Consider the following 19,856-nt stretch of genomic DNA (forward strand, 5'->3'; position numbering starts at 1 on the left):
AGGAGAGATTGACTGCATCACTATTGGTCTTTGTGCGAGGTGTTGATGTGTTGAAGGTACCGAACTGTCTGTTAAAACAGTTGGCACACAGTTCGGACGCTCTTCGGTATCACACAAGACATGTAACCAGAGGTCTCTTCACAATCCCCCAAGTCCAGAACAGAGGCTGGGAAACACACATTATTAAATAGAGTCTAAATGGAACCATGACTAAATGGAACTCTGCCATAAAACCAGATTTGAAAAACCAGATAAATACATTGTATTATGGATGTGATACGTGGTTGGGATGCGACTGTGATATTTGGTTGTCTCGCCTGGCTATCTTAAGATGAAGGCACTAGCTGTGTGTCACTCTGGATGGGAGCGTCAGCTGAATGGCTAAATTGTAATGTAAATGTAGTGCTATGTATGTATATTTATGTATACTGAACAAAAATATAAACGTAACATGCAACAATTTCAAAGATTTTACTGAGTTACAGTTCATATAAGGAAATCAGTCAGTTGAAATAAATACAGTGGGGAAAAAAAGTATTTAGTCAGCCACCAATTGTGCAAGTTCTCCCACTTAAAAAGATGAGAGATGCCTGTAATTTTCATCATAGGTACACGTCAACTATGACAGACAAATTGAGGAAAAAAAATCCTGAAAATCACATTGTAGGATTTTTAATGAATTTATTTGCAAATTATGGTGGAAAATAAGTATTTGGTCACCTACAAACAAGCAAGATTTCTGGCTCTCACAGACCTGTAACTTCTTCTTTAAGAGGCTCCTCTGTCCTCCACTCGTTACCTGTATTAATGGCACCTGTTTGAACTTGTTATTAGTATAAAATACACCTGTCCACAACCTCAAACAGTCACACTCCAAACTTCACAATGGCCAAGACCAAAGAGCTGTCAAAGGACACGAAAAACAAAATTGTAGACCTGCACCAGGCTGGGAAGACTGAATCTGCAATAGGTAAGAAGCTTGGTTTGAAGAAATCAACTGTGGGAGCAATTATTAGGAAATGGAAGACATACAATACCACTGATAATCTCCCTTCGATCTGGGGCTCCACGCAAGATCTCACCCGGGGGGGTCAAAATGATCACAAGAACGGTGAGCAAAAATCCCAGAACCACACGGGGGACCTAGTGAATGACCTGCAGAGAGCTGGGACCAAAGTAACAAAGCCTACCATCAGTAACACACTACGCCGTCAGGGACTCAAATCCTGCAGTGCAGACGTGTCCCCCTGCTTAAGCCAGTACATGTCCAGGCCCGTCTGAAGTGCATTTGGATGATCCAGAAGAGGATTGGGAGAATGTCATATGGTCAGATGAAACCAAAATATAACTTTTTGGTAAAAACTCAACTCGTCATGTTTGGAGGACAAAGAATGCTGAGTTGCATCCAAAGAACACCATACCTACCTGCTGAAGCATGGGGTTGGAAACATCATGCTTTTGGGCTGTTTTTCTGCAAAGGGACCAGGACGACTGATCCGTGAAAGGATAATGCCATGTATCGTGAGATTTTGAGTGAAACCCTCCTTCCATCAGCAAGGGCATTGAAGATGAAACGTGGCTGGGTCTTTCAGCATGACAATGATCCCAAACACACTGCCCGGGCAACGAAGGAGTGGCTTCGTAAGAAGCATTTCAAGGTCCTGGAGTGGCCTAGCCAGTCTCCAGATCTCAACCCCATAGAAAATCTTTGGAGGGAGTTGAAAGTCTGTGTTGCCCAGCGACAGCCCCAAAACATCACTGCTCTAGAGGAGATCTGCATGGAGGAATGGGCCAAAATACCAGCAACGGTGTGTGAAAACCTTGTGAAGACTTACAGAAAACGTTTGACCTGTGTCATTGCCAACAAAGGGTATATAACAAAGTATTGAGAAACTTTTGTTATTGACCAAATACTTATTTTCCACCATCATATGCCAATAAATTCATTAAAAAATCCTACAATGTGATTTTCTGGATTTTTTTTCTCATTTTGTCTGTCATAGTTGACGTGTACCTGTGATGAAAATTACAGGCTCTCTCATCTTTTTAAGTGGGAGAACTTGCACAATTGGTGGCTGCTTAACATTTTTTTCCCCACTGTACATTACAGCCATGGGTGGGCCTGGGAGGGCATAGGCCCACCCACTGGGGAGCCAGGCCCAGCCAATCAGAATACGTTTTTCCCCACAAAGGGCTTTATTACAGACATAACTACTCCTCAGTTTCATCAGCTGTTTGGGTGGCCTGTCTCAGACGATCCCGCAGGTGAAAAATCTGGATATGGAGGTCCTGGGCTGGCGTGGTTACACATGGTCTGCGGTTGTGAAGCCGGTTGGACGTAATTCTCTAAAATGACGTTGGTAGAGAAAAGAACATTCAATTCTCTGGTAACAGCTTTGGTGGACATTCCTTCAGTCAGCATGCTAATTGCACGGTCCCTCAAAATTTGAGACCTCTGTGGCATTGTGTTGTGTGGAAAAAAAGGTACACAAGGTGCACCTGTATAATGATCATGATGTTTTATCAGCTTCTTGATATGCCACACCTGTCAGGTGGATGGATTATCTTGGCAAAGGAGACATGCTCACTAACAGGGATCTAAACAAATGTGTGCACGAAATTTGAGAGAAATAAGCTTTTTGTGCAAATGGAATATTTCTGGGACCAACACTTTACATGTTGCATTTATATTTTTGTTCAGTATATATTATGTATTTTACTGTTTGGACCCCAGGAAGAGAAGCCTCGACAGCAGCTAATCTGACACAGGAGAAAGGAAATAATGAAAAGTGGGTTGAGACCATGTGGGAACGGGTTGAAAATTCAGTGTTGGAAGAAGCTGTGCCTAGGTCTGCAGATGTCTTCAGTATAATCCTGCTGAGTTTGCCCCATTCAACTGTACAGTCATCTCTCTCTCTCTCTCTCTCTCTCTCTCTCTCTCTCTCTCTCTCTCTCTCTCTCTCTCTCTCTCTCTCTCTCTCCTCTCTCTTGACTCCCACTCTGCATTCATCCTGTGTGTATTATGATATCATGGTTCCTATTAGCCAGTCTATTTGAGTGTGCTTGTAAAACCTGAGGTCTGCATTATTTCTTGATAACATGATATGGATTGAATCCCACTCCTACTACTACCAGGAATCTAGTAAGACTTCCTGCAAATCATTCATTATACAGAGTGGATGGTGCCTATCAGTAATTGCTGTCAAAATAATGGTATCTCTCTCTCTCTCTCCCCCATACAGACTATGTCCTAGAGAAGGCCATGCATAAGATTGTCCTGAAGCCCCTGAAAGGTGTGGTGGGGGTGGCCCTCCAGGAGTTCCAGGTCCGCAGCGGGGCGTGGCAGGAGCTTAAGGAGAACCTCTCATTGGCCAAGGTCCGGCAGCCACAGGAAATGGGCGTGACCGACGCACTCCCTCCGGATCCAGTTGCCATAGAGAAGATCCGGCACAAGTTTTACACCATGTGTAAACTCTACTCCCCTGAGAAGAAGGTGACCATGCTGCTGCACGTGTGTAAACTCATCTATACCATCATGGAGGACAACTCAGGTACATAGTGTACACACACATGCATAAACAACCAATTACATATGTATAGACACACATACATGCACACGCACGTGCACACACACAAACACATCGACTCTCTCTCGCTCTAATTTTAATGCGGTATGTGTCTCAGGACGTCTGTACGGGGCAGATGACTTCCTGCCCATGCTTACCTATGTGTTGGCCCAGTGTGACATGCCTCAACTAGACAACGAGATCCTCTACATGATGGAGCTGCTGGACCCCTCTCTGCTCCATGGAGAAGGTACAGCACACATCTATCTGCTTTACGTGTACTGTCCTTCCTAATCTTTCCTTTCTTCTTCCATTTTATTGTAGATCGTAATGTTCAAATAAACTCAACTAAATGTTGAGTGTCAATCATTGACTGCTGTTGTAGCAGTGTCAGGCTGCAGAGATGTTTGACCCTCCTCTCTCCTGTCTTGTTCCAGGTGGGTACTACCTGACCAGTGCATACGGAGCCATGTCCCTCATCAGGAACTTCCAAGAGGAGCAAGCAGCTCGTGTACTCAGTTCTGAAACACGCAACACACTCCACCAGTGGCACTGTCGCCGCACCACCCAACGCACTGCTCCCTCCGTAGATGACTTCCAGGTAACACACACTCACACTGAATTCTTAACTCTTAGTCCCTTTGACTAAATACATCTAAACAACCTTATCTTTTTCATTTTCCTCAGAACTACCTGCGAGTGGCGCTCCAAGAGCTGGACAGCGGCTGCACGGCCAAAACCCTGCAGGTGCAGCCCTACGCCACCACCGAGGAAGTCTGCCAGATCTGCGCCTACAAATTCAAAGTTCTCGACCCTGAGAATTACGCTCTGTTCCTGCTCACTGAGGGCTCGAGCCAGCAGCTAGCCCCTGACACACACCCCCAGAAGATCAAAGCTGAGCTCCACAGTCGACCCCAGGCCGCACCTTTTCACTTCGTCTTCCGTCGCGTGGCTAACCTCAATGACCTGACCGTGACCTCTCTTGACCCCCAGTCCAACCTCAATGACGTCACCCTTACCACGGACTCTGAGCCCAATCTTAATGATTTAGCCTTAACCCCTTCGGACCCCCAGCCCAACTTCAACCTGGGTCTCAGTCCCAGTCTCAGCCTCAGTCTACCCCCCAACCAGCACAATGGCAACTCCATATCTATCTGAGACTGCAGGGCTGGGGGGGTTGAAACACCCATCTGGACATTCTTTCTGTAACCCAACAAAACTGATCTGAGCTGTGTTTAAATGGATTTAACTAGGCTGAACTGGGCCTAACGGGGTTAAGCTGCGCCATGCTAAGCTTAGCCAAAACAAACTTCCCCTTTTGGTGAATATTCTGTCTAGCAGGGCATCCTCAAAGTGGAAAGATTTGTCTAAATACAGGAGGAAAGGCGAGGAAGAGGGAAGGAAATGTGACAGATGGGTTTATTTTGCAGCTCTATATGTGAACCTTTGGGACATGGCACGCAAGGAGCACACGTGAGGGCAAACACCACTCACAGAAAGGATGGATAAAGGCTTTGAAATAGTCTTGTTACAGACACAGACAGACCGTCTATACGGTCATACTCCGAAAGTGTCTGAAAGTGCAGATTCAGGGTCAGTTTTTGGTTTGTAACTCCTAGTGGTGAAGCAAATGATAAGTTGAAGGAAAGCTGAATGATAAGTTGAAGGAAAGCTGATCTCAGATCTGTGGATAGGGGTAACTTTTGTCTGGAATGGTTCCATCTAGTGATGTACTCGTTCTGGCCATTCACTTTTTCTTCAGACCGAAAATGTTTATCTTCAGACAGAAAAGAGCCTTTATAGCAAATATACAGCAATTACTTTATCTGGGTGATAGCCTACTTCTATTATGAACTACTTGTTGCAGTTGCTGGTAAATTGTATGATGTGTTTTTATGTAATATTGTTTTATCATTACATGTGCTTTTCTTTGTTAAAGTAAAATGTTAGAAGTAGGCATGTCTGCCAGTGATTAAATAATGAACGTCCTTAATGTTATTATGATTATCCAGGAGATATTATACTGTACTTCCCTCATAGCTAATCCTTAGTTAATAGAGGTCATCACTGCCATAATGGTTGATGTGTGATATATGATTGACTGGCTTGGTCTACAGCACCAGCGTCAAATCTCAGACAAGGTCATGAAATATTGTACTACTGACAAATACTAAAAGTAGGCCTAAGTTGCCTTATGAAATTTGGTGTGTCGATTCTCAAGCTGGTCTGAGATAATGCACACACGCACACACACACACACACACACATACAAATGCACAAACTTGTGTGTGTTTTGGCTCTTGGCTGGTAAGATTTTGAGCATTGGGTATGAGAGGGCATGAGAAAGAATTTGAATTTTGAAGGACGCCGATTTAAAAGATGGAGAGAGAAGGGAAAGGAATGAGATAAGAGAAGTAGAACTGAATCATTCATAAAATACAGGCTCTAATGTTTCGTTAACTTAACACTAATAATTTTAAAACAAATTGTATTATATTAATGTATCAGTACTTCAATGTTTACATTTTGAAATGTAGACTTTGGCATTGCTGGTGCTGTAGAACGATAACAGAAAAGTTAAATGGGAAATGTGATTGAGGAAAGGTTGTGAGTAGGTAATAGCATTATTGTTAGAAACAATATGTAGCTTATAAGGTTAGTTAAATATATTGAAATATGTTATACTTTTTGGGGACTTTTTAGAGGTTTTATCCTGTTTTTAATTTACTTGTACTGTAATACAATTGCTACTCTAACAAGATATTTTAAATTATACACATTCTTTTATTTATATGTATCTGTGCTGGGATTTTTCACAGATGGCTTTTTCCATATCTGTTATATTGCAGTCTTCCAAGACCAACAAGACATTTACTTATGTTCCTATGCTAAAGACTGTCTGTATGTATCATTGAATGATATTATTTTGCACTCAATAAATTTTGGTCATGAATTTGACTGTGCGTACATGCGTGCGGTGTGTGTGTTTGCAGTTTGCCACTGAAGGGGCCACTTCCTTCACCACATCCTATGCCAACTTGAAATGTATCATTACATGTGCTTTTCTTTGTTAAAGTAAAATGTTAGAAATAGGCATGTCTGCCAGTGATTAAATAATGAACGTCCTTAATGTTATTATGATTATCCAGGAGATATTATACTGTACTTCCCTCATAGCTAATCCTTAGTTAATAGAGGTCATCACTGCCATAATGGTTGATGTGTGATATATGATTGACTGGCTTGGTCTACAGCACCAGCGTCAAATCTCAGACAAGGTCATGAAATATTGTACTACTGACAAATGCTAAAAGTAGGCCTAAGTTGCCTTATGAAATTTGGTGTGTCGATTCTCAAGCTGGTCTGAGATAATGCACACACACACACACACACAAATGCACAAACTTGTGTGTGTTTTGGCTCTTGGCTGGTAAGATTTTGTGCATTGGGTATGAGAGGGCATGAGAAAGATTTGCAAGGACGCAGATTTGAAAAAAAAAGAAGAAACCTGCACACTGCTCTTGCTAGTATCACTGCTCTTTACTAAGCTTTACGTATCGGCCTCAAGGCCTTCGTCAGAGCTCTGACCTTTAGGCCGATACGTAAAGCTTAGTAAAGAGCAGTGATACTAGCAAGAGCAGTGTGCTGGTTTCTTCTTTTTTCTCATCTTATTCAACTGTTACCATGGCACCTGCAACAAAGAATTTGAATTTTGAAGGACGCCGATTTAAAAGATGGAGAGAGAAGGGAAAGGAATGAGATAAGAGAAGTAGAACTGAATCATTCATAAAATACAGGCTCTAATGTTTCGTTAACTTAACACTAATAATTTTAAAACAAATTGTATTATATTAATGTATCAGTACTTCAATGTTTACATTTTGAAATGTAGACTTTGGCATTGCTGGTGCTGTAGAACGATAACAGAAAAGTTAAATGGGAAATGTGATTGAGGAAATGTTGTGAGTAGGTAATAGCATTATTGTTAGAAACAATATGTAGCTTATAAGGTTAGTTAAATATATTGAAATATGTTATACTTTTTGGGGACTTTTTAGAGGTTTTATCCTGTTTTTAATTTACTTGTACTGTAATACAATTGCTACTCTAACAAGATATTTTAAATTATACACATTCTTTTATTTATATGTATCTGTGCTGGGATTTTTCACAGATGGCTTTTTCCATATCTGTTATATTGCAGTCTTCCAAGATCAACAAGACATTTACTTATGTTCCTATGATAAAGACTGTCTGTATGTATCATTGAATGATATTATTTTGCACTCAATAAATTTTGGTCATGAATTTGACTGTGCGTACATGCGTGCGGTGTGTGTGTTTGCAGTTTGCCACTGAAGGGGCCACTTCCTTCACCACATCCTATGCCAACTTGAAATTCACCTACTGGGATTCACCTTTTAATTTAAATGAATGACAACCAAACTCTTCCTCAAAGTTGTGATCTGATGTTATTTTTGACAGGAAATTAAGACTCATGTGCCTACAGCGCCATCCTGTGGATTAATTTGTCTCTTTCCTTTGCAAGTTCCATTCAGTTGTACAGTGTTTCCAGGCTCTATCTATGTGGTAGCCAAAATTCGACTTGAAATGACAGGGTGGTGGAACATAGCTGGCTCCCAGCAGACTTTGACATTCTGGCAGGGGGAATTCATTCTTCGTGTTAAATATGCTGCACAGTGGTGGAAAAAGTACCCAATTGTCATACTTGAGTAAAAGTAAAGATACCTTAATAGAATATGACTCAAGTAAAAGTGAAAGTCACCCAGTAAAATACCACTTGAGTAAAAGTATTTGGTTTTAAATATACTTAAGTATCAAAAGTAAATGTAATTGCTCAAATATACTTCAGTATCAAAAGTAAAAGTATAAATCATTTCACATTAGTTATATTAAGCAAACCAGACGACACCATTTTATTTTATTTTATGGATAGCCAGGAGCACACTCCAACACTCAGACATAATTTACAAACAAAGCATTTGTGTTTAGTGAGTCTGCCAGATCAGAGACATCAGGGATGACATGGGATGTTCTCTTGATAAGTGTGTGAATTGGACCATTTTCCTGTCCTGCTAGCCATTCAAAATGTAATGAGTACTTTTGGGTGTCAGGGAAAATGTTTGGAGTAAAAAGTACATTATTAGTGAAGTAAAACTAAAGTTGTCAAAAATATAAATAGTAAAGTACATATACCCAAAAAAAACTACTTAAGTAGTACTTCAAAGTATTTTTACTTAAGTACTTTACATCACTGATGCTGCACATATTTAGAGGTGGCTGTAGAGAACTCCCACTGTCTTTCTGTTCATCTCATACCTCACTCCACCCATCCCCAGATGGTGCCAGAGATACTGGGGGTTCATTAACCTGCCCCTCAAAATCCCAGTGACCTCTGTGATTAGGCCACAGATAGGTTGCTAGGCTCAGGTTGCTAGGGGGCCAGACACCTGCCATTCCCTCTGCCTGCTCAGGTCAGAGCCTCCTCAGTCTCTCTCCAAGTGGACATGTTTGAGGGAGTGCATGGACAGAAGTAAGTGTAACTATTTTAACTGGCTTTGTTGTAAACATGCTCAGGAGCATTCTCGTATTTATAAATACTTTGCTTGTAGATTGCTCTAGTTAGCTATTCACTGTTTATGGGGCAACACAGTCAAAAATTGGATTTTCCTGTTTTTTAAAGGATATTTCCACACACTAGCTAGGTTTCATGTGAATATTCTCAAATCTGCATAAAAACAATATGCACATTTTCCCACCAGAGATGTGTTTCCATCTAATTGATTTATTGAGGATTAAAGGCTGTGCATGATAACGTAGTGCACATAAAAATACCTTTTGCCATTAAATTCACATGTACCAAATAAAACCTTCAAGTTAAATGGCTTTCCATCGCATTTTCAACTCTACTGATGGTTTTGTCACAATATATGTTGCGTTATATAGCGAATGTGCCCTCTCTGCGCCTCTCTCTTCACATCAAAATGTGTCAATTCTACACATTTTGCCATGGGGTGTAGAGAAAATGTTGCCGTTTCACAGCTAATTTCCTGCAATTCTACACATTTTGCCGTAGGGTGGACAAATGTTTTTTAATATGATATCTGATGATCAATGGGGGCTCCCCAGTTGGTAATTCGACCATGATTACTACACGTAAATATAGCTTGCTACTAGACTAATTTACCAATCCATTTTTTTGTTGCTGACATTGCCTAATTGAGTGACTGTCAGTGACTGACATCAGGGAAAAACTGCTGATGCACAACCAATTTTTTGAAATTGCACCTTGTGTATTCTACCTCTCAACAGTAAGTTGAGACCCCGACTTAGCACCTAATTTGTTATTATTATTATTATTGGCCGTGGGCCTACAAAAGGTGGGCCGCCGCCAGTTGTCCATCCCTGATGTAGATTCATTAATTAACACTAATGCATTCTATTGGACTGAGACTACTTTGAAATATATTAGTTGTAATGTGTAGGTTTGCTAGATCCTACACATCTCTATATGTTGTACTGTTTATCTAACCTTCTGGAAATGTCTGGAATAGACTGACCAAATTAGAGCCTTGGTGTTCCATTAAATGAAAAGTGATAGCATGCATCTTCCTAAATGACCGTGCATATGGGAGACAGATGCATGCTATCCTCTTTCTGGAATACCAAGAATATACAACGACTAGGCTTGTACCCAGATAAGCATTCCCATTCCTGGAAAACCTTTGGTGGTGCCAGCATACTTAAAAGATTGCCTAGTAAAAGACTACCTACCAGTTTACCTCAAGACATGATCAGATGTCACTGCTTTAAAAAGCACTAGCAGTAGCATTCCCAAATCTCACTGCTTAAAAAAAAACACTACCATTTATCATACTGTTATTTACGTTAGTTCTACTACAACACGCTACTGTATCTATATGATAAAACTATAATTGATATAGTCTATAGAACTACCCACCCTATTCATAAGCCATATCCAATTTACATGTCACTCTCAAGGAGTCTATTCTACCCACAAATCATTTGTGACATTTTTGTCTGCTACATGCAAATTCCTTAACTTCTCAAAACCAGAGCATTCCCTCTGAATAAGCCTTGTCTCTGGCTTTGATAAGTGAGGAATTTGCAGATGTAGTAGAATTGTTTGTCACTTATGATGTGTGGGTTGGATGAACTCCTTGAGAGGAGGAGTCTAGGAGGAGTCTTCTAACCGGAGTCTAGAAGGCTCTGCTGAAAGCCATTGCTTATCAACTTGACAGATTCAGACATGGATCTCGTGCTGAACGTTGCCGACCACTATGTCCTCACCCCCTACGTGTTCCCGTCGTCATGGCCCGAGGACACAGCATTGCGCCAGATCATTAGCCTGTTGGTAGTCACCAACCTGGGGATCGCGGTCCTCTACCTGGGCCTTGGCTGGCTGAGCTACCAATTCATCTTTGACCACAACCTCATGAAACATCCACAGTTTCTAAAGGTATGTCCTTCTTTATTAATACTTGTAGCCTGGTCCCAGATCTTGTTTAATGTCGCAATACCTGTAGGACTTTGCAAGAGAGCACAAACTGATCTGAGACCAGGCTACAATAGTTGTATGAAGTTGGCCTGCGACAATTTATGAAGAGCGCCAAGGAAGGTTTATTGCAATACTGTAAGGTTACTACTTGAGAGTTGGCATTTGCTTTTTGTTTACTATTCTTTCTTCCCAACTGTTTTCTTGATGAAAATTGATCTTAGATCATTGTTGGTCCTCAGAACCAAGTGTGGCGGGAGATCAAACACGCCATGACCTCGCTACCCATAATCAGTATCCCCACTGTGGCAATATTTTTCCTTGAGGTCAAAGGATACAGCAAGCTCTATGACAATGTTGAAGAATCTCCCATGGGTAAGACAATGCTGCGTTCACTGATGCTCATACGCTCTGTAATGTTTGTCAAACGGTATTGTCATTTTGATACTAATGGTGGTTTGTTTTGTCAGGATGGCCCTTTGTGCTTTTCAGCATGATTTCCTTTGTGTTATTCACGGACGGGTGCATCTATTGGATTCATCGGTTTCTTCACCACAGGTGTATTTACAAGGTGGGCATTACAAAGTCTTGTTACCAATGGGAAAGTGTGGTACTGGGTAGGTCCTTTCACTGTCAATTGGTCATGGATTGTTGCTGTAGATAGGATGTTGGAGATGCACAGTATTACAAATCAGTCCACAATGACAGACAAATACTGTATATTAAGTCAACTAATTATCTTACTGAGATTAAGGCAGTTGACATTGTCTTAAAGCTGATTAACAATTTAACCATTTTTCCCTCCACTTCTTGGCATACATGTTGTTACTAAGTTATTGTGTATGTAATGTACAGAGGTAGAACAAAGCCAGTGCTATATCTTCAGTACAGTGTGTGTTATTGTCTGCTGGTACTATCCTCAATAGCTGGCACACTTGAATGTGATCAAACAGATCCATATACAGGTTTTATGTTTTGTATGTTATCTATTCCTCAGCAAATATTTGTTAAATACAGTTCCTTTTTGAATCCCTTCACTTGAACGGACCATCTCTTTGACATGTTCCCTCCCCTCAGTACTTCCACAAGAAGCATCATGTGCTGAAGATCCCCACGCCGTTCGCCAGCCACGCCTTCCACCCACTGGATGGCTTCCTGTCGAGCCTGCCCTACCACGTCTACCCCTTCCTCTTCCCCCTGCACAAGGTGCTCTACCTGGCCCTCTACATCTTCGTCAACATCTGGACCGTGTCCATCCACGACGGCAACTACCGCATGCCCGGCCCACTGCAGGAGGTGCTCAACGGGGCGGCCCACCACACGGACCACCACCTCTTCTTCAACGTCAACTACGGCCAGTACTTCACCTTGTGGGACCACATTGGTGGGTCTTACCGCAACCCCTCGGTTCTCGAAGGGAAGGGCCCCCTCGACTGCATTCGTAGACTGACAGCCGAGGGGAAGATTAGCTCTAATGGGGCTAATGCCAATGGGCACACGAATGGGCATGATAACAGAAGCGGTACAAAGAGCAAGGAGGAGTAGTTGGTTATCAAGACCCATGCCTCACCCCAATGTCCGTTCAATAGCCAATGGGTTCTCAGCAAAGCTTTCACCACCCTGTCTGAGGAGAAGCAGTCTCCATGCCGCATCCAAGCAGTAAAGCAGCCAGCTAGCTAACGTCGGCGTCGCAGGACTTTGCAGAAATACAGCCAGCTGCGATTGACTCACAGATAGCAAGCTAAACACCATGCTATATGTAAACAGAGAAAACTATAGCTAACAAATTAGATAGGATTACTAGTAGAATTACAGGTTTTCAGATAGAAAAACTACAGTCCTGCTTATGGACTAGCTAGCTACAACATAATGGTGTTGTCTAGTAGCTAGCGACACATGACATTTTACTCTCTGTTGTCCTCCACTTTATGTATATGCATTGTGTCCTGCTATCAAACTGTATGTCCCAAAAGACAATGATAACAATGATGTACATATGTTTAATCTTGGTTAACCCAGAACTAAAGTCTCACGTAATTGGTCAGCTGCTCGATTAAGATCTGGGTCCATACGTGTTAAGAGAAGGGATTAAGAGAGCTACACCCTCTCTTTTTGCAAGTTACGGGCCAAATGCCCCCTCCGCTTCCAAAATTCTAAAGATGCTAACACCTGCGAAATCATGATTTGTCCAAATAATCAGTGATGAAAAACCCAAACTACTGCTGCTCGTTATCCCACGCATCCCATTCCTTCGACAGATTCGACGGTACAAGTTGTTTACATAGAGAGATTAATCTATGTTAAATAAAGCTGAATTGTTGTTGATTGACAGGACTCTCGCGTTGTCACTGTTATTACTACAAACTTTCTGGTATGGGATTTATGGGGCGTCCAAGTGTTATCAGAAGTTCAGAGTTCCAAATGGGAAATTTCACTTGAACGACCCTCCAAGTAGTAATTACAAGTGGGAAACTGAGAAAATTGTGTTACCTGAGTTGCGACATTTCACCACTGACCTTTCACCTTTTCAACCAAAACAATGACAACAAATCAGTTTGACAATTACAAACTTATTGTGGATTGTTACATTTCCCAGCAAGAACACCAAATAGTCACTCAAACAGAAGGGGGAACTAACAAAGAGTCACTGACAACAACCAACACAAATCAGGTGGGGTTTTAGGAGGGGTTCTGAAAGACACTCATGGGGGTGTCCACTGAAACAATTGGAACCTAAAAGACACCCACTATGAGTGCCCACTAAATTTGCCCAACAACAGGCAAGCAAAAATAAAACAAACACCAAACTTAAAGACAGGAAGCAAACCAAAAAGATGGAGAAAAACAAAATCAGACAAAGGAATGTTTTCCTAGAAACCAACTAAAGTTGTTGACGCACCACTTCCCTCAAAACCAAAGGAGCACTGGGCCAGCCACCCTTAAATAGCACCTGGGCCAGCACAGGTGAAACACCTTCCCACGAACGAGACGGCAACCAGCACAGGTGTAACACATTCTGACTAACGAGGTGACACCAATCAGCGCACCCTATGTGCTAACGAGCTATATGTGCTAAAGTCCAACCTCAAAACATAAATGGAAAAAGCAAAGCCGGTAGGTGGTTGACCATATTGTCAATGCTAAGTCAGCTAGCTAATTGTATTATTAGCAACATTAGCTAGCTTATCTAGATAGCTAAAATCTTATTGGTTGAAGAATTGTTCTGACTTCAAAAGCACTTGAACACAATCATATTAGACTTATAACCTCCTTTTTGGGGAAGTTTCCCACTTCCGACTGGAGCTTCTTCTTCTATGGTATAATGGTGTTCGCAACAATTAAATGTGCATTACACCACCTACTGTGCGGGTGGATAATAAGGATCCCAAAAAAGGAAAACATTTGGGTAAAAATAAATAAAATATCAACCTGCTTTTCTGTAAAAACCTCATTCTAATCAGGTTCCAACACAGGCTCAGAAGCCTCCTGTGAGGGCGGGACATTTCCTAGCGACAAAAGTCCTTGTTGTGCTTCTGCCGTGAAGCCTTGGAGCCCCAAAAACTTATCGGCTGCAGATATAATGATATCCAGCTTCTTGGACTTCTTAGACACTTGTGCTGTACAATTAATCACTGCGGCTATAAATGCCACAAAATCCACCTTCTTCACAATGAGTGTATCCAGATCACCCGATTGACTTACAACACTAGTAACTGGTTGCAATGCATCCACCGCCATATCTTCAACACTGTTGCCTCTTGCCCCTTCGACTCTCTTCACCGCCTCCACATAGGAGATCCACTGCGCAGTCCTGATCCTTGACACCTCAACCTCCTTCACCCTAACAGGGCACTCAAGGAAGTCCGGAGTATGATCCCCACCACAGTTGCAACTTTTTCCATTCACAGATTCTTCAATATCATACTTCTCCCGTCTGCAAACATTTGACACGTGACCATATCCTTTACAATTTCCACACTGTAATGGTTTGGACACAATTGCTCTCACCGCATACCTCACATATCCAAGCTTCACATATTCAGGTAAAGTCTCCTCAAACAACAATAATATCGACAGGCTTTTCTCCTTCCTTTCATTTACCATACGGGTCAGGCGATGTGCACTGACCACTCCTGGGATTTTCTGACTAAGGTACTCATCATCTACAGTACCAGTCAAAAGATTGGACACACCTACTCATTCAAGGTTTTTATTTTGTATATTGTAGAATAATAGTGAAGACATCAAAACTATGAAATAACACATATGGAATAATGTAATAACCAAAAAAGTGTTAAACAAATCAAAATATATTTTATAGTTGAAATTCTTCAAATAGCCACCTTGATGACAGCTTTGCACACTCTTGGCATTCTCTCAACCAGATTCATGAGGTAGTCACCTGAAATGCATTTCAATTAACAGGTGTGCCTTCTTAGAAGTTAATTTGTGGAATTTCTTTCCTTCTTAATGCGTTTGAGTCAATCAGTTGTGTTGTGACAAGGTAGGGGGGGTATACAGAAGATAGCCCTATTTGGTAAAAGACCAAGTCCATATTATGGCAAGAACAGCTCAAATAAGCAAAGAGAAACGACAGTCCAATATTACTTTAGGACATGAAGGTCAGTCAATCCGGAACATTTCAAGAACTTTGAAAGTTTCTTCAAGTGCAGTCGCAAAAACCATCAAGCGCTATGATGAAACTGGCTCTCATGAGGACCGCCACTGGAATGGAAGACCCAGAGTTACCTCTGCTGCAGAGGATAAGTTCATTAGAGTTACTAGCCTCAGAAATTGCAGCCCAAATAAATGTTTCACAGAGTTCAAGTAACAGACGCATCTCAACATCAACTGTTCGAAGGAGACTGTGTGAATCAGGCCTTCATGGTCGAATTGCTGCAAACAAACCATTACTAAAGGACACCAATAAGAAGAGACTTGTCTGGGCCAAGAAACACGAGCAATGGACATTAGACCAGTGGAAATGTGTCCTTTAGTCTGGAGTCCAAATTGGAGATTTTTGGTTCCAACCGGCGTGTCTTTGTGAGACACAGTGTGGGTGAACGGATGATCTCCGCATGTGTAGTTTCCACCGTAAAGCATGGAGGAGGAGGTGTTATGGTGTGGGGGTGCTTTGCTGGTGACACTGTCTGTGATTTATTTAGAATTCAAGGCACACTTAACCAGCATGGCTCCCACAGCATTCTGTAGCGATACGCCATCCCATCTGGTTTGGGCTTAGTAGGACTATCATTTCTTTTTCAACAGGACAATGACCCAACACACCTCCAGGCTGTGTAAGGGCTATTTTACCAAGAGGGAGAGTGATGGAGTGCTGCATCAGATGACCTGGTCTACACAATCCCCCGACCTCAACCCAATTGAGATGGTTTGGGATGAGTTGGACCGCAGAGTGAAGGAAAAGCAGCCAACAAGTGCTCAGAATATGTGGGAACTCCTTCAAGACTGTTGGAAAAACATTCCAGGTGAAGCTGGTTGAGAGAATGCCAAGAGTGTGCAAAGCTGTCATCAAGGCAAAGGGTGGCTATTTGAAGAATCTCAAATATAAACTATATTTAGATTTGTTGAACACTTTTTTGGTTACTACATGATTTCATATGTGTTATTTCATTATTTTGATGTCTTCACTATTATTCTACAATGTAGAAAATATTACAAATAAAGAAAAACCCTGGAATGAATAGGTGTGTCCAAACTAGGGGTGACTGGTACTGTATATCCAACGAGACTCCAGCTATAACGCCTTTGGCAGGCGCCCTGCTCTGAAGATCAATAGATGTTACTTCTGACGTGGATAATTTTGCCAGATCCAGTGCACACTTCTTCTGTTCTTCATCAACACAATTAACCAAAACAAGGCCGCTTCTAGTCACCTTGATTGGATCCACCTTTCCCACTGCTTTCTTCACAGTCCTCAATATTACATTTCCTAAATGAATCTCCTTGTCCAAAAAACGCAGTCCAATAAGAAATGCGTTATTGGACCGGTCCTTGTCTTCTACTACAACTTTTGCTAATTTTGTTCCATTCTTTGATTTCACTATTTTCCATTCATTATCACACACTTCACTTGCCACACTTTTAGATTCAAGCACAGTCGCCATTTCCTCCCACTCTGGTTTGTCATCCCTTCGACTGGAGCTTTGGCCACCAGGGGCAGTTGGTGCACATGCGGCACATACATAGGGCTTGTTCAGGAGGCTACAACGTTACAAAATGTCCAAATAAAAACGTATAGTAGAACAGGGGCCATATGTATAAAGCTTCTCAGAGCCTATGAATCAGGTTACTATAAATAAAATAAAATGTTATTTGTCACATGCCTTGTAAACAACATGTGTAGACTAACAGTGAAATGCTTATTTACCAGTCCTTTTCAGAGTTTAAGTTAAAAAAAGACAAAACAAAAATGTAAATAGTAACCTGAGGAATAAATACACAGTGAATAACGAATAACAATAACCAGTAAGTAGGCTACTTTTGAGATAAAAATAAATCTTACCTTAAAGGGATAGTTCACCCAACTTACACAAAATGACATACTGGTTTCCTTACCCTGTAAGCAGTCAATGTACCCTGTAAGCATACAAGGTATGACAGTAATCCATTATTTGGTTTAGTTTCCCTGGCACTGTTTCCAAATGCTAACATTTTCAGCATTTGCATGAATACCTATATTAGCATTTTTCGCTCATCCTGTCCAAATCATCTAAGTGACATTTCTGAGCTCCATAATCAATTTAAGATACTTTAGGAGGATTTGGATATGATGCACAAAAAATGCTAAAATAGGTACCATGACTTGCATGGGATTTGTGCCACAAATGCTGAAACATTGGCATTTGGAAACAGTGCCAGTGAAACTAAACCAAAGCATGGATTCCTGTCATACTTAGACTGCTTACAGGGTAAGGAAACCAATATGTTATTTTGTAATTTGGGTGAATTATCCATTTAAAGTTGAGAGAATGAGGTTGATATAAAGCTGCTGAAGAATAGGCCTAGGAGAGTGGATTTAATGTAGCATTCATGATATGTCGGAAATAGGAAACTCAACAATTTCCGACTTGGAAACTCATTGTAGAAAGACGATACCCGTGTTCCCCTCTTGGAAAGTATCTAAATCAACCAATAGGAAGCTCTATGCAAATAAATAATGTTAATTTTAACTTTTAGATTCTTTCTTTCATCTGTTTGCTTTACAATGTAATATGAAACAATTAAGTTATAATTCTAACAAGTCTAAAATTGCGTACATGGCACCGTTTTGTTAAATTAAATTGCAATCAGAGTTGTACTTTTTAGGCATAACGGTGCAAGAAAGCTCTTAAAGGGGCAACAGGGTCTTAAAAGGATAATGGCCTTTTCTCAATTAGATTTGCTCTCCTCCTGCGTCCTCTCTCCTCCGTCCTCTCTCGCCTACTTTTGAAAAAGGTCAAAGGTAATCGAGGAGAGGCGGCTTGGAGAGAAATGCAATTGTATGAAATGAGACCCTACTCCACTCATGCTTCATCAGGCAAAACGTTTACAGGGGTGGATCCCAAAATAAATGTGTAAAGTTATACAACCAAATGAAGTCAGTTGTGCAAGACATTTTATAGATAAAACGCTAAGTTGCATATTGTTTTTAAATGTGTGCCTGGCAGATATCAAAGCTCTTCCACGGTAGGATACACTTGTGCTTCCTTATCAAAAGGAGGCTATCGAGCGGCGCCTGAGACAGCATTTTCCACCACCATCAACAAAACACCAAAAGACAGGAATTTTACGTGGAAGAATGGTGTCGCATCCCTCCAATAGAATTACAGACACTTGTAGAATCTATGCCAAGGTGCCTTATAGCTGTTCTGGTGGCTCGTGGTGGCCTAGCCCAATATTGGAATAAAGGAGCCTAACGTTACTCCCTAGTCCAAGGACCTTACATGTTCTGTTTAAAGGGCGTATTGGCTCTAGAAGCCAAAACAGCCAAATACTCCATCTAAATATGAATCGATACTCAATTGCGGTACAGTTCTAGAATCCCTCTACTTTCATATCACATCAAAATAATTTCACAAATGCAAAATACACACTTACTGTACACTGTTTTAACACGTTTGTAGCGTCTGTCTTCCGATTACACACATGTGTTCAAATCAAATCAAATCAAATTATATTTGCCACATGCGCCAAATACAACAGGTGTAGACATTACAGTGAAATGCTTACTTACAAGCCCTTAACCAACAATGCAAAGTAAAACAAATAAAAAAAAGTGTTAAGCAAAAAAAATGTAAGCAAATACCTAAAGAGCAGCAGTAAAATAAAATAACAGTAGGGAGGCTATATACAGGGGGGTACCGGTGCAGAGTCAATGTGCAGGGGCACCGGCTAGTCGAGGTAATTGAGGTAATATGTACATGTGGGTAGAGTTAGAGTGACTATGCATAAATAATAAACAGAGTAGCAGCAGAGTAAAAAAGGGGGACGGGGTGGGGGTGGGGGGGCAGTGCAAATTGTCCGGGTAGCCATGATTAGCTGTTCAGGAGTCTTATGGCTTGGGGGGTAGAAGCTGTTGAGAAGCCTTTTGGACCTAGACTTGGCGCTCCGGTACCGCTTGCCGTGCGGTAGCAGAGAGAACAGTCTATGACTAGGGTGACTGGAGTCTTTGACAATTTTGAGGGCCTTCCTCTGACACCGCCTGATATAGAGGTCCTGGATGGCAGGAAGCTTAGCCCCAATGATGTACTGGG

The 19,856-nt window shown here is 41.4% G+C and overlaps 2 protein-coding genes and 1 non-coding gene across 3 annotated transcripts in view; all 3 read left to right on the forward strand.

Moving 5' to 3' along the window:
- rin2a (Ras and Rab interactor 2a) overlaps positions 1-6,533 on the forward strand; it is a 78,074-nt gene extending 71,541 nt beyond the window's left edge. Inside the window, exons 9-12 of the mRNA XM_045211598.1 lie at positions 3,243-3,551; positions 3,685-3,816; positions 4,004-4,167; positions 4,254-6,533. Of these exons, the coding sequence (XP_045067533.1) occupies positions 3,243-3,551; positions 3,685-3,816; positions 4,004-4,167; positions 4,254-4,724 (1,076 nt within the window). The 3' untranslated portion in view covers positions 4,725-6,533. The remainder of the gene's footprint in view (positions 1-3,242; positions 3,552-3,684; positions 3,817-4,003; positions 4,168-4,253) is intronic.
- A 4,324-nt stretch (positions 6,534-10,857) lies between these two features.
- On the forward strand, positions 10,858-13,362 carry LOC121553736 (lathosterol oxidase-like). Its single transcript, XM_041867086.2, has 4 exons — positions 10,858-11,067; positions 11,346-11,478; positions 11,574-11,674; positions 12,181-13,362. Exons 1-4 carry the CDS (start codon positions 10,858-10,860, stop codon positions 12,646-12,648), a joined length of 912 nt encoding a protein of 303 aa, XP_041723020.2. The 3' UTR covers positions 12,649-13,362.
- Positions 11,904-12,040, forward strand: LOC121553794. The gene has a single exon (XR_005997580.2). It is a non-coding gene; the product is annotated as a small nucleolar RNA SNORA57 (small nucleolar RNA).
- Positions 13,363-19,856: the final 6,494 nt, after the last annotated feature.

The sequence above is a fragment of the Coregonus clupeaformis genome, chromosome 37 (assembly GCF_020615455.1).
Source record: "Coregonus clupeaformis isolate EN_2021a chromosome 37, ASM2061545v1, whole genome shotgun sequence".
NCBI classification, from domain to species: Eukaryota; Metazoa; Chordata; class Actinopteri; order Salmoniformes; family Salmonidae; genus Coregonus; species Coregonus clupeaformis.